Source organism: Trichechus manatus, unplaced genomic scaffold, assembly GCF_000243295.1.
Source record: "Trichechus manatus latirostris isolate Lorelei unplaced genomic scaffold, TriManLat1.0 scaffold00076, whole genome shotgun sequence".
NCBI classification, from domain to species: Eukaryota; Metazoa; Chordata; class Mammalia; order Sirenia; family Trichechidae; genus Trichechus; species Trichechus manatus.
In genome coordinates, this window is record NW_004444012.1 from 8,232,539 (window position 1) to 8,248,231 (window position 15,693).

The window sequence follows — 15,693 nt, forward strand, 5'->3', positions numbered from 1 at the left end:
CGTGGGGTTTCCAAGGCGTGGCTGGAGGATTTGAACTGCCAACCTTTTGGTTAGCCGCCAAGCTCTTAACCACTACACCATCAAAACCAAAAAAAACAAACCCGTTGCTGTAAAGTCGATTCCAACTCATAGCGACCCTCCAGGACAGAGTAGAACTGTCCCATGGGGTTTCCAAGGAGCTGCTGGTGGATTTGAACTGCTGACCTTTTGGTTAGCAGCCAAGCTCTTAACCACTGTGCCACTGGGCTCCAAATAGTGCTGGCGTTCCCACACTGGGAGTCGAACCCTGGGCCACCTGGGTGAAAACCAGGAATCCTAACCGTTAGATCACGTGCTAGAGTACTCAGCTTTTATTGAGGATTATTATAAACAGCCATATAAAAACGACCTTTGCATATATTATGTACACAGTTGATGAGGATATTGTTTGTCACGTAATTCAGGCACCACATGGAGGGTTTCCGTGTTATAAATTTCTGTTGTGATTTAGTGTTGGCAAGTACTTTGTTGCTGAGGCGTTTTCTTGTTCATTTTTTCCTTTCTGATAAGACTGTTTCTCTTACTGCCCTGGCTGCCTGGACATTCGCAGACAAAAGTTAAGGCCCAGTCACTGCAACATGTTAACTGTCAGAGCTGGCATTTTATTCTCAGGGCAGAGTGGTTATAAAAAAGAACCAGGTTTTAGAGGCAGAGTTAGATTTGATTTCCAGCTCTGTCACCATCTGTCTATGGTGAGGAACTTAAACTCTATGAGCACAGGTTTCTTTATCTGTAAAACAGAGATGGCGTCTACAGTGCTGATCTGGTGAAGTGTCTAGACCTTGGGAGTGTTCCGTAAATGTTTCTTCCCTGGGCCTCCTTACTTTTCATGAGGTACACAGAATATAAACAGCCTCAAATATTTTTTGGTAACAAGTGGATATAAATATATTAAAGAACAATAGAGTATTTGGTTATTTGGTGAAAAGTACTGGATAGAAAGCATGTACAGTGTTAGAAGAGTTATCAGATTTCCCCACGTCAGGGGTTTTCACTTGTTACTATCTCAGTATTCAAGTCTTGCTGCAAATATCCCCTCCACGGAGACACCTTCCTTGACCCACCTGTCTCAATACCTTCGCCGCCACCACTAGGTCCCGTCGTTGCTGTTAGCTGCCGTCGAGTTGGCCCCCTCCCTCAAGTTGGCCCCCGGCTCGTGGCAACCCTGTACACAATCGAACAAAATACTGCTTAGTCCTGTGCCATCCCTGTGATCTACTGTGGATCAGACCATTGTGATCCATAGGGTTTTCATTGGCTGATTTTTCGAAGTAGATTACCAGGCCTTTCTTCCTAGTCCATGTGTCTTTTGGAGGCTCTGCTGAAGCCTGTTCAGCATCATAGCAGCATGTAAGCCTCTGCTGCTGCTTACGACACTCAGCACGTAAGTGGCACTCGGTAACATTTGAGTGAATGGAAGCTAAGCTGAACATTTTGGTTCATGCTTAGATATTCACAAAAAGGAAACTGCATCCTCTCTGGTACTGGTATTGTTTTCAAACCATATTTTATGAAAATATGCCAAACAACTCCATAAAATATCATCACATATAATATTTAGAAAGCAGAACTTTTGAACAAAGATGATCATTGTCTTAATTTTTATTGATTGGCTCTCTAGGAAAACAAATGATTTTCTTTTTCTCTTTTAGGTCAAAGAGCCCCCTGAAATAAATTTAGTTCTGTACCCCCAAGGCCTGGCTGGCGAAGAAGTCTATGTAAAAGTAGATTTGAGGGTTAAATGCCCACCCACCTATCCAGACGTGTGAGTACATTTGTAAATAGCTTTGATGTGATTTTAGTTTTCCGTTTTAACAACTCAGAAGCAGATTGAGATTAACGTTATTTTCTCCTTCCTGCCCCCATTCCATTTAAAATTTTATTTCCTAGCACCTTTAGTTCATCAAAACGTATCAACAATAGACATTTTCATGAAACCTATCTTGTTTTAGGTCTGCTTATACTTGTCCGATCGTCACTACAGGTATTAATCTTTACACGGTGACTAATTGCTTCCTCTGACGTGTTAACTCTTGTTTGTTTAGTTCTTTGTAAACTAGGAAGAGGAAAAATCTAGAAGAAAAGGATAAAGATGTGGTGATTGTTAAAGCACACGCGTACTTAGTTTTAAAGTTAGATTGGGAAAAAAAATAAGCACAAAGGGAGAGTGTTGAGTTTCGTCATGGTAAATCAGCCTCATACCTCTCCTTCTCTCCCAAATACCAATGAGCGACCAAAGAAATACCATTCCACCATTCATCCATCCCCCCGTATTAAAGTAAAATAAAGTAAGATTGGCTTTAGAAATCAGTAGCCTTCTGCGCTGAGTACTTCCTCTAGCAAAGGAACGTTGAGCATTGCAGTGCTTCTCAGCTGACACTGCTGGTGATTCTTTCTTGGGCAGGGCTGCCCGGTGCACTGCAGGCTGGTCAGCATCCTTGGCCCCTACCCGCCGATGCCAGTAGTGTTCTGTAGTCATTGAGACAACCAAAAAGCCCCCACGTATTTCCAAACTCCCCCTGGAGTGGATGCCGCCTCTGATGGAGAACCATTGGTTAGAGCCAAAGCATTAGCAGCCAGGACTCGGTGTTCCTTTCTGGAAGTGTCATGAACGTTCAGAGTCAACTTTCCCCCAACATTCCACGTGGAAAGGCAAATTGGCTTAGATCATGTTACCTTGATGTGTCCACTTGATAAAAATATTATGGAATGATTTTTAAAAACAACATGGAAGTGCTTATAGAACGTTAAAAAATAAATATTATAGTATCAACTACATGAAATTAGGAATTAATGTGGCAAGGACATTAAGAGAACATTGGAAAATAAAGTTTAATAAGTATTGTAGAGGAATTTTTTACCATTCTGTTAGTATTGCTTTATGATGGTTGTTTAATATTTTTAAAATAATTATGTAAGGCTTGTCTTCAAGGGGGGCATTCCTTGTCATTTTGAAATAATATTATACAGGAGAACTTCGTTGTCTGCAAAATAGTCCTTGATGCCACTGTGAGAGATGGGATCCTGGGTTAGATGGGCCATACGTGGTCTCAGGACTATGTGGTTTTTCTATTATTGTTCCCTCATGTAAATTACTTTCTCTCGGATTTCCATCTATCCAAGTAGATAATGATTATAGCAACCTGCCATACTGAAGTGTTGGGAGAACACATAGGTAGGTGACTAGTAAAGACTTCGCTAAGGTAGAGTACCAGGAATGACTCAGAGATGCTTGCGCAGGGAGTGATGAATCATCTTCTGTTTGGTAAAATTAAATAAACCCTATTTAATCTCTGTGAATTGTTATGGGATGTTCATTGGTTGGGAATAAAAAGAAGCCTGAGGGCTGGCTACGTACTTTCCTCGAGTAGAAAATGTCATCTCTCAGACAGCTCTAAAGGGATGGAGAGGAATAGTGGAAGTATGCAGGGTGTGTGACCAGATTTCTATGTGAGTGAGCATTTCCAGTCATAGAGTGGGATACAGCATGTTGTGGGAGTACTGGATGGCTCGCCAGGGCGCCATCTTGCCTAGTTACTTGTGTTGCATGTCATGCTGGAGCACGTGGTGAATGCAAAGCCGTGGACTGTTGCCAGCGAGCTGGGTGAATTGATGTTGGGGTACAATTGAGCATCAAGAATTACCTTATAAAGGAGTACATGGTTAAGTTACTCGTCTGGAGTCAGACAGGGAGCTGGCATGGTTTTTTAAGAATGAAAAGAAACCCAGAGTTGGGGATCTGGGGTAAATCAAAGCCAATAGATAATAATTGATGTTGGGAACACAGGAAATTTTAACCAGGTTGTAAAGTTGACATCATAAACAGACGTTGGGGAGATAAACTGGGTTATGCTCAGGAAGGCTAGGTCACCTGGGGGATGGTGCTCCTGACAGCCCAGAGTGAAACCTTTGACCAGCTGTCTTCCTCCCCACAAGCCACCCAGGACGCTGTGTCAACTAGAGTTGCTGGGATATCGTTGAAATACTATTGAGATTAAAGGAAGCGTTGCTGGGGCATAGAGAGGTTTATATATGAGACCTGTATGAAATCCCCAGGCCCAGTGTTTGGAACTTAGCAAATGTTATTGCCAACAGGCTATACTCTCTTGGGTGCCTCATTTTCGGTTTTTGTTTTTCTTTTCCAGCGTCCCTGACATAGAATTAAAGAATGCGAAAGGTCTATCCAATGAAAGCGTTAATTTGTTAAAATCCCGCCTAGAAGAACTGGCCAAAAAACACTGTGGAGAGGTAAGATTTGCTGAACTGGGGAATTATAAGAGAACCGTAAAAATCTCCGTGTGTTCACCAGCTTTTGCCTGGTTTCAAGGCTTTTCCTGGGTACCTCAAATCCAATGAGCACTGAAATGTTTTGTTTCTTATTGGTAGCTACAAAGGAGAACATGGTTATTTTTATAGCTTTGATTTACAGTATTTATGAATTACAAGTTTTAGAGTGTATATAGATGGCACTAATGGTGCTTAGTGCCATCTGTATACGCTCTAATATTTGTAATTCGTGAATACTGTCTAATGATGCTTAAGGAGCCCTGGTGGTACAATGGTTAAAGCACTTGGCTACTAACTGGAAGGTCAGCAGTGCCAACCAACCAGCCGCTGTATGGGAGAAAGATGTGGCGGTCTGCTTCCATAAAGATTGACAGCCTACTCCTATAGGGTTGCTATGAGTCGGCATTGACTCGATGGCAGTGGGTTTGGTTTTGGGTTTTCAGTGATGCTTAAGAATTTTTCTGAAAATAGTCACTTTGGACCTGGCTATACTTTTTGCACACTTTGGACCTGCCATCATGATCTGGTCCTGACTCAAGTTTTTATGTTGGAAAATGTTTGCAAACATGCAATTTCTGACCAAACATTGCCACCCCTTACCTTTTTATAGCAGAAAAACTGATCGTTTTTCTTCTCAATAGTCAGTGACATACTCTGCTCCTTCAGTGTCCCTTCTATACCTGAGCATTTACATTGAGCGCAGTACTAAATTCTACATACGAGGATCCTCATATGAGCTTTCCATTGGGTTGCAGAGCTGTCTCTGGAGGTCAGGACTAGGTGGTTCTAGGGCAGAGTATTGCTGTGTTTTCCTTAGACCAGACTTTTCCTCACTTTTATGTAAAATCACTATGTTTTTACCTGGACAGTTCATGCTTAATTATCCCATCATGTAAAAACTGAGAAGAGTTAAGAACTGTTACTGTTGTATGCCATCAAGTCTATTCCAACTCACAGTGACCCCATATAATAGAGTAGAACTGCCCTATAGGGTTTCCTAAGCTATAAATCTTTACGGAAGCAGATTGCCAGTTCTTTTCTCCCATGAAGCTGCTGGTGGGTTCGAACCGCCGACCTTTCAGTTAGCAGTTTAACCATTGCCCCACCATGGCTCCTAAGTAAAGGACTAGCCCTAGTTACCAGTAACTAGCTCAAGGCTCTCTTGTCTATTTTGGACCTCTATTAAAGGTCACCAAAGGTAACTTTCACCTCATACAAAATGACTAGATGGTTTTTTTACTTGCATTCCATATGTCCTAGTTATCTAGTGCTGCTCTAACAGAAATACCACAAGTGGATGTCTTTAACAGAGATTTATTCTCTCACAGTCTAGGAGGCTGGAAGTCCAAATTCAGAGTGCCAGCTCTAAGAGAAGGCTTTCTCTCTCAGCTCTCAGGGAAGGTCTTGGTCATCAATCTTCCCCTGGTCTAGGAGCTTCTTAGCACAGGGACCCCAGTTCCAAAGGATGCCCTGCATTCCTGGCACTTCTTCCTTGGTAGTATGAGGTCCCTGTGGACTAAATTATGACATGGGGCTGGATGTAGGACAGTGAAGGTGTATTGTTGGCCTTGCCAGCTAAAGGCAAACTGCTTCAGTGGTCCTTCAAAACAGATACGGAGAAAAAGGCATTAGCCATATCAATAGCTGCATACCAGGTACCAGGAGATTATTAATTTGCTCAAGCAATGAAACCACATCTGCAACAGCAGCTGCAATTGGAGTTACTACCTGGTAAAGTTTTCAGTAATCTACTGTCATTCTCTAAGATCCATGTGTTTTTTGCACAAGCCAGATAGGTGAGTTGAATGGGGATGTGGTGGGAATCACCACCCATGCATCCTTCAAGCCCTTGATGGTGGCAGTAATCTCTGCAGTCCCTCCAGGAATGCAGTATTGCTTTTGGTTTACTGTTTTCCTAGGTAACGGTAGTTCTAATGGCTTCCACTTGGCTTTTCCTACCATAATAGCCGTTACTCTATTTGTCAGGGATCCAGTGTGGGGGTTCTGCCAGTTGCTGAGTATATCTATTCCAATTATGCATTCTGGAACTGGAAAAATCACTACAGGATGGGTTCAGGGACCCACTGGACCCACTGTGGGAAGGCCATGAGCTACGACTCCATTAATAACCTGACCTCCGTATGCCCTTACTCTGATTGGTGGATTACAGTGACGTTTTGAGTGTCCTGGAATTAGTGTCAGTTCAGAGCCAGTATCTGGTAATCCCCAAAAAGTCTGATTATTTCCTTTTCCCCCAGTGAACAGTCACTCTCGTAAAAGGCTGTAGATCCCTTTCGGGAAGGCTGGGAGAAAGATTAACAGTATAAATTTTGCAGTATGGTGGGGTCCTTCTTCAAAGGGACCTGGTCTCCCCTTCATTCAAGGGGTTGTGAGTCTGTCAACTGGCTCCAGTCTGGGATTTGATTGAGGTGCTGTGGCTCTCTATTCTGGTGATTTGAGTTAGACTGCTGTTCACTTGACCTAGAATTCTTCCACTAGTACAGATCAAGTAAATATTGAATAGATTTCCTATCTGTTTCACTACTTGGGACACCATGACTAAGTAGCCAGTGCCATAAATCCATATGAGTTAGATTATTTCGATTACTGCTTTGACTCGCTGTCCGTTATGGTAACCACACCTGCCTTGTCTTTGATGACTGAATGCCGCCATCTGGCTTCTACCACCACGGGGTCCAATCCGCCCCACTGTAGTTAGGTGTCATAATTCAGTCAGGGCAGTTCCCACTGTCAAACCTAACTCACATAAAATAGTGATCACAGCAGCAGTCTTCAAGGATGCTGGGGCTCTCTAAACAAACTTGTTCCTCACCGTTGTGGTAAAGGGTATATCTTCTGGGCACCTCATGTGTGGGTCTGTGGGTCTAACCTGATAAATCCACTCTAGCATGCCGATTTCCCTAAGCCTTTGGATACCAGCTTCTACAGTATATTAGGGCAGGTCGGGTACTTCAACTTGATTTAGTGTAGGCCACCACATAATCCATGCTTCAGCAACCCAGCCATATACACTATTAGATCCTTCCCTAACTTCTCTGGCTGAAAAATTGAAGGAAGAATCTGTGCTTAATGGGCCCATATCAATAAACTCAGACTGATCCATCTTTATGTTCCTTGTACCATTATCCCACACCCCTTAGAGGCATTGCCGCACATATTCCCCAGGGTTCTGTTTGTACATATTAGAAAAGTCAAGCAGTTCTTTTGGAGTGTAGCATACCTCCTCCTGGGTCACACTTTGTACTTCACCTTTTGGGGTACACTGGGAATTAAGGTGCGGTGGTTAACAGCGTGGCTGCTAACCGAAAGGTCAGCAGTTTGAATCCACCAGCCAGTCCTTGGAAGCCCTATGGAGCAGTTCTACTCTGTCCTATAGGGTGGCTATGAGTCAGAATCGCTTCGATGGCAGCAGGTTTGATTTTTGGTTTTGGATAGGTCTAGAAGCCAAAAGGAAACCCTGGTGGCGCAGTGGTGAAGAGTTTCGGCTGGTAACCAAAAGGTCAGCAGTTCGAATCCACAAGACGCTTCTTGGAAACCCTGTGGGGCAATTCTTCTCTGTCCTATAGGATCACTATGAGTTGGAATCGACTTGACAGCAATGGGTTTTTTTTTTTTAGAAGCCAAAATGGGTAGTAGGGAATGTGTTTTGAGAATCTTCAGCGTTGTCTTGTAAGGCACCGATGCCCCAGGTAATGACTCAGGCAAAGGCTCTTCAGACACAGCTGGGTGAATCTCATCAGATGGGGTGGAGGAGCTGATGGTTTTACTGGAGAGGATGGCTTAGCAGTCAAAGATGGAATAATCTCTTTAGATGGGAGTGAGAGGGCTGGTTCTGTTGGCAGGAGTGATTCAATGGAATTTAGGGGCTCCGTGTCCCCAGCTTCCTGATTATCTGCCCATATGTCCCCATCTCAAGTTTCAGGATCCCATTTCTTCCCAATCAGTGTCCTCACTTTAACTTCAAACAACACTCCAAGTTGGGAATATTACAATAAGACTCTGGGTTTGGTTTTCGGTAATATCAGCCCTGTTACTACAAAAAATAAGGCTTTCTTTCAAGGCACAAGTGGAAACTTTGAGGTCGTTTATGCGGTGTTTGAGCTTTGACTCTGAAGCTCTGGGCTTGTCTCTTTATTTCACCACTTTGTCTAGCAAAAGTAGGAGCCACCAGCCAGCTTCCTTTTACTTCTCATTATGACAAAATTGTGGAAAGGTATCAAACATGCGATCACCGAGAATCTTGCCTCTCACCAATACCTGATCTATGGTGATGATATTTGCATATTCTATTGCCACCTCACGCCATGGATTAGCAGTGCCCTCTTTCCTACTGGAAGTAGTCATTAACATCTTTAAGACTAACCAGACTTGAGAACCAATTTAAAAAACTCATCCGTACAATTTTGTTTCTCTAGAACCACTCTCGGTACCAAATGTCTTAGGCTGGGTTCTCTAGAGAAGCAAAATGAGTAAAGCATATAAATATATATGTAGAGAGATTTATGTAAAGGAAGTGGCTTACGTGGTTGTAGAGGCTGGAAAACCCCAAGTCTGTGGGTCAGGCTGAGGCTTCTCCTGACTCATGTAGCTGGAGGTGCTGGCGAATCCAAAATCAGAAGGTCAGATAGCAGGCCTCTGGCTCACAGGCTGTGGAGGCCGATGAATCCTAAGATCGGCAGGTAAGACAGCAAGTAAACTGCTAGCTCAAGTCCCAAGAACCGGAGGTCAGACAAACAGGAGCCAGCTGCAGGATCCAGAGTGAGTAAAAGCCTGTGAGCCTCACCAGAAAGTCCACCTATATTGGATGCAGGCCACACCCCCAAGGAAACTCCCTTTCAACTGATTGGCTGCTCACAACAGATCTTATCATGGAGGTGATCACATTATATCAGATCTCATTATGGAGGTGATTACATGATTATACGACTGCCAAACTTCATCATGACCCAGCCAAGCTGACACGCAGCCTTAACCATCACACCATAACACAGTGAATGACAACGTGATCTGTGAGGTGCCTTTCAGCTGTACATATTATATCCAGTTGAGTTGCTGTTTGCAAGAACTTCAGTGATTGATGAGGTACAGAAAGTGATTGTAGAACAGCCTGATCAAAAAACTAGGCCTGGGGAATTAGTCCAAAGTTCCTTGTAATGTCAAGGGACTCTAACTAAAAAAAAATAATGGAGTTGTATTAAAAATTCAGTTACAGAAAATCCTCTAGTTTCTTAGATTAATATTTTGTGAATCTTTTTTCGAAATTTTTTTTTCTTTATTTTGAATTAAAGTTTTTACTTTGAGATGATCATAGACTCATGTGCAGTTGTAATAAATAATACAGAGAGATCCCCCTCATACCCTTTCCCCAGTTTCTTGCAGTGACAGCATTGTGCAGAATGACAGTACCATGTTATTACCAGGATAATGACACTGAGACAGTCAGGATACAGAACAGTTCCGTCACCACGTGGGTCCCTTATGCTGCCCTTCTGTAGCCACTCTCTGCCACCTCACCCCCTCTGTCATACCTGGCAACCACAAATCTGCTCTCCATTTCTATAATTTTATCATTTCAAAGATGTTACAGAAATGGAATCAGACACTACGTAGCCTTTTGGGATTGGCGTTTTTTTTTCAGCCAGCGTAATTGTCATCCAGGCTGTCCCATGTATCAGTAGTTTGGTAGTTTTCATTTCTGAGTGGTATTCCATAGTGTGGATTACCATCCTGCCTTTGAAAGACACCTGGTTGTTTCCAGTCTTGGGCTATTACGAGTGAAGTTACTGTAAACGTTCATCTCCAGGATTTTGTGTGAACGTAAGTTTTCATTGCTCTGGGATAAAAGCACAGGAGTGCAATTGTAGGTGGTATGGTAGTTGCAAGTTGAGTTTTTTAAGAAACTGCGAATCTGTTTTCCACAGTGGCTGCAGCAGTTTCCCTTCCCACCAGCAATGTGTGAGTAATCCAGTTTCTCCAGATCCTTGCCAGCTTTGGGTGTTGGCGCTAGTTTGGTTTTTGTTTTGTTTTTTTCCATTCCTTTTAGTTCACAGACTTTATTTTTTAGAATAGTCTTAGATTTACAGAAAAATTGAGCAGCTAGTACAGAGGTCCCATATGCCGCCCCCAAACACTCACACACACACACACACATACACACACACAGTTTCCCCTATTATTAACATGTTGCATTTGTGTGGTACATTTGTTACAGTTTTTATAATTAATGAACCAAAGTCCATAGCACACATTAAGGGATTCGCAGTGTTGTGTAGCTCTTTGGGTTTTGACAAATGCATAATGTATCTACATTACAGTATCATACAGTCATCTCCCTAAAAATTCCCGGTGCTTCATCTATGCATTCACCCTTCCCTGGCAACTGTATTTTCACTGTCTATATAGTTTTCCTTTTCCAGAATTTCATACAGTATGTGGTGCGTATCTAGAGTACAGCGGTTATTGTCTAAAAGTGTTTTTGTCTTGCTAGGCTGCCCCTTTCCTGGTCCTTTGACAAGAGAGAGCAGGCTTTTCTTGGGATTTTTTTTAGGGGGGGGGGGGTCTTCACTTGTTTCTTTGTTTCTCCTGTACATCTCTTTGGCAAGCCTGAGAATTCTGATTCCAGTAAACCAAGTCATTCCTGATAGGCATCTTCAGAAAAGGAAGAACTAGGGTGAAAATAGGATAGTTGAAAACAGAAAATGAAGGTAAATCATAGAGCGTTTCTGCGGTGGAGTCTTGGGAAGATATAGGCTGAGAGAAACCTAAACCCAAAACCAAACCCATTGCCGTCGAGGTGATTCTAACTCATGGTGACCCTATAGGACAGAGAAGAACTGCCGCATAGGGTTTCCAAGGCTATAATCTTTACAGGAGCAGACTGCCACATCTTTCTCCCATGGAGCAGTTGGTGGGTTCAAACTGCTGACCTTTCAGTTAGCGGTTGAGCGCTTTAAACACTGCATCACCAGGCCTCCTGAGAGAAGCCTACTTCCTTACAATTGTATTCTAGAATTGTACAGAAGGAAGCTAAGACATACATAAGAGGGTCTGACAGCCGGGGCTGAGTAGAGACACAAAGATACCCCCATCTCCTTAAGCTCCAAGTCTGGGATACATGAGGCGAAATCAAAACCCACTGCCATATTGTTTCTTGGGCCTCAAGGTCCCTAGCTGGTCTGCCTTCTTCTCTTCACCCTTCTGAGTCTTCTGACGTTTGTTTTGTATATAATGCCCAGGGTTTTTAGTCGTACTTGGTGGGAGGAATAGGGAAAAAGTACGTCCGCTCCATCTTCCTGGAGGTGGACGTCCTGAGTTGTAATTTTTAGTATTTGCTGGGTTCCTGACAATTTGTGAGAATCCCTTGCCTGCTTAGGACCATAGTCTCGTGGGACAACTTAGTCAGTTGGCATAATATAGTCCATAAAGACAGTGTTCTACATCCTTGTTTGGTGAGTAGTGTCTGGTGTCTTAAAAGCCTGTGAGCAACCATCTAAGATACAACTATTGGTCTCTACTCATCCAGAGCTGAAGAGAACAAAGGAAACCAGTGACTCAAAGAAGAAACTGGTTTACAGAACCGATAGTCTACATGAACAATGACATCACCTTCCTTGAGACCAGAAGAACTAGATGGTGTCTAGCTACCACTACTGACCGTTCCAACCAGGGACTCAGTAGATGGTCCCAGATAGAATGGGAGAAAAATGTAGAACAAAACTCAAATGCCTAAAAGGTGGCCAGACTTACTGGACCAATGGAGACTAGATGAACCCCGGAGACTATCGCCATGAGATACTCTTTAAACCTGGAACTCAAACCACACCCGGAGGTCACCTTTCAGCGAAATGACAGATTAGCCCATAAATAAGTAATATCGCCCATGAGTACTGTGCTCCTCAAAATAATCATCTAGATGAAATCAAATGGTGAACATTTACTGTAGATCAAAGATGAGAAGGCAAGGAGGGACAGGGAAGCTAGATTAATAGAAACAGAACAACCAAAATGGAAATAACGAGCATACTAATATATTGTGAAGAGTGTAACCAATGTCACTGAACAGTAGCTATAGAAGTTGTTAAATGAGAACCTAATTTCCTGTGTAAACTTCCATCAAAAACACAATAAAATATTAAAAAAAAAAAAAAAAAAAGAATCCCATGCCTTTCCTTCCAGAACCTCTATAGCTGCCATTTGCAACGGGAGGAGATCCTGAATATTAAAAGGTGTATAAGCTGTTGTTTAAAGGCATACTGGCATCCAACCGAGGCATCCTCATGTAATGAGATTTGAAATGGCATTGAACATGGCAATGCACCATGCAACCCTCTGTCCTTGTTTGTCTAAAATCTGTTTCAGTTACGTCCGAACTACCAGGAAGCCTAAAATATATACGATTTCTAAAGAAGTAGTTTTATCTTCACGTAAAATAGAGCCTAATTCGTATTGTAGTGTGGTTTAGGGGTCGACTGGGGGTATTACAGTCATTGATACATGACTTAAAACAGCGAATCATTTCATCGTCTGAATGGGAATAGGTGCTCAAAAACAGTTTGTTCTTAAGCGCTTCTAATTGCTTCTGAAGTATTTTTTTTTTATTGTGCTTTAAGTGAAAGTTTACAATTCAAGTTAGTTTCTCATACAAAAATTTATACACACATTGTTATGTGACCCTAGTTGCTCTCCCTATATTGTGACAGTATACTTCTCCTTTCCACCCTGGATTTCCCGTGTCCACTCAACCAGCTACTGACCTTCTCTGCCTTCCCATCTTGCCTCCAGACAGGAGCTGCCCATTTAGTCTCAAGTATCTACTTGAGCCGAGAAGCACATTCTTCACGATTATCATTTTGTGTCCCATAGCCCAGTCTAATCTTTGTCTGAAGAGTTGACCTCGGGAATGGTTTTAGTTTTGGGCTAACACAGAGTCTGGGGGCCATGTCTTCCGGGGTCCCTCCAGTCTCAATCAAACCATTAAGTCTGGTCTTTTTACTAGAGTTTGAGTTCTGCTCCCTACTTTTCTCCTGCTCCATCAAGAACTCCTTATTGTGTTCCCTGTCAGGGTGGTCATTGGTGGTGGCCGGGCACCATCTAGTTTGCCTCAGAAGTATTTTTAATCTATATAGCAGCTCTTTGGGAGTAAGATAAAAGTAAAATTAAGTGTACCTCTGAGACTCTACTTTTTAAAATTAGGGAAAGTCAAATCACTTGTTCTTCCATTAATTCATTCAATAAATATTTATTGCACGGCCATGGTATGCCAGGGTCTATCCTGGTGTGGGAATAACTCCAGGGAACAGACCATTTGGGCCACACCATGAGGGTCACAGCTGGAAAGCAAGCAAATCATTTTATGATGTGTCAGATGGTGGTAAGTGCCATGAAGAATAATTAGGATGAGGGTCTGGAGAGTGGTGGAGTGGCTGTTTTACATAAGGGGGTCAGGAGAAGCCCCTGGTCAAGTGACACTTGAGCGGGGGCCTGAGGGAAGCCAAGAAATGAACTATGGAGATGGGAGGGAGGAGGGGCGAGAGCCGGTTTGGAAAGTAGCTCTTATTTTCATCCAGTCTTCCATATTTTGTCAGATTTATTTGTACAGAAAGTGCTAGTAAATTAAATAGATGTGCGAAAGAACCCAACGGCTTGGCTCCTAGCTCCTTGCTGGTTTAGAAGTGGTTTCTCTCTGACATAATCGAAGTGCCTGCTTTTCCCAGCTTGCCTTCAAAGAGCTTTTCTCTGAAGATCTTGCCTTTGAGACCCTAGGCTGGATATTTCTCAACTTCAAATCAAAGTCTGTTCAGTAAATAGCACAGCTTCTGGTGTAATAATAAATACCTTAATGTCTCCCCAACAATAGCTGCGGTTCCCTTGCATTTTATTCCCCGAGAGAAAGGTGGAACACCACGTGAACTAACTTCTATATTTCTATGTCAGTGACTTTTATATTTACCACCCTGTTAAGTCCTTTTAGAAACTGTTTTAAAGATACAATTGAAATAAGAATATTTTAATAGCTTCATTATAACTGAGGAACAAGAAATCTCAGTGTGGGGTTCCTCATGGGCATAAAGAACTTGGCGCTCTTGACTTCTCTGGGTTTGGGTTTACTAGTCAGTGTGGGGTCTCAGAAACCCTTGTTCTGTTGATTTACAACCCAAGGATGATTCCTGGCCCTGGGACTAGAGGCAAGTGGGTTCCGAGGTTCACATAAAGAATGTATGATGGGGGGGCTTTTTCTTCTGGCACTATTTGTGACTGCGTCCCTAAATGGAAATGAAATACTTTTAAAGCATCGATCAACCTCCTACAGGCCCATTGCTAGCAGGCGATAGTGGGGTCTTGAGTATTTGCCTGTGTTCTCCAACAATGTTTTCATTACGCTCTGTGGACAGATAAAAGCTCTGATGTTAGCCGTGATTATTCTCTGCACACCTGTTGTTACATAGACAGATTTTCTGGTTGGGAAGGTAGCTCTTGCTTTCATGCAGTCTTAAATATCTCAATAGATGTATTTGTACGAAAAAGATACTTTTTTCTATTTATTATACAGAGAATGCTGATGAATTGAATAGGCCTGCAGAAGAAATGGGAAGCGTTTTATTTGCCTAGGCGCTGATTTGTCCTGATAGCAGCGCAATGAGATGGGCCTTTTAACAGCTTTCTCCTGCTGCGTTTGCGTCATACACCTTAATTCGGAACGTGTCATATAAAAACGAATAGCGCCATCGTGCGTGGGTCTCTGACTGCAGGCTGGCTTTTCTGGGGCCTCTCTCCTTTGAGCCACGTCTTCCCATTGTTTGATCAGCTGTGGTTGATTTTGTCCTACGCGTTTAGGTGATGATATTTGAACTGGCATACCACGTACAGTCATTTCTCAGCGAGCATAACAAGCCCCCTCCCAAGTCTTTCCATGAGGAGATGCTGGAGCGGCGGGCCCAGGAGGAGCGGCAGAGGCTGTTGGAGGCCAAGCAAAAGGAGGAGCAGGAGGTGAGACGCGGCTGTGAGCGCGAGTTGGCCAGCCTGGAGGACAGCGAGCTTCTATGGGTTCTTAGTCTCCCGCTGCTGAGCCCCAGGCTTATCTTTGTCTATAAAATTTTGCTCAGTATTTGATTCAAGATATGCAGATGAGTGTGAGAGGAGGTTAGGGAGTAACTGAGACATCATTCTGAGTGGTCGCCTCCCAGTAATCCTCGATACTGCCCCTTGGAACCCCTAGTCCAAGTCTTTTTTTAAAAAGGAGGCAGTTTAGTACAGCTAGATGGTGCCCGGCTACCACCGCTGACTGCTCTGACCAGGATCACAACAGAGGGTTCTGGACAGAGCTGGAGAAGGATGTAGAGCATAATT

At 43.0% G+C, this 15,693-nt stretch overlaps 1 protein-coding gene across 4 annotated transcripts in view; it reads left to right on the forward strand.

Annotated features, from left to right (window-relative positions):
• EIF2AK4 (eukaryotic translation initiation factor 2 alpha kinase 4) overlaps positions 1–15,693 on the forward strand; it is a 117,253-nt gene that overhangs the window by 19,180 nt on the left and 82,380 nt on the right. For 2 of the 4 annotated variants that reach the window (XM_004380617.2, XM_023735121.1), the window contains exons 2-4: positions 1,692–1,804; positions 4,185–4,287; positions 15,181–15,333. In XM_004380617.2, the coding sequence (XP_004380674.1) occupies positions 1,692–1,804; positions 4,185–4,287; positions 15,181–15,333 (369 nt within the window). Of the gene's footprint in view, positions 1–1,691; positions 1,805–1,991; positions 2,024–3,162; positions 3,215–4,184; positions 4,288–15,180; positions 15,334–15,693 lie in introns of those variants that run through there. The other 2 variants (XM_023735123.1, XM_023735122.1) reach the window with 2 other exon arrangements.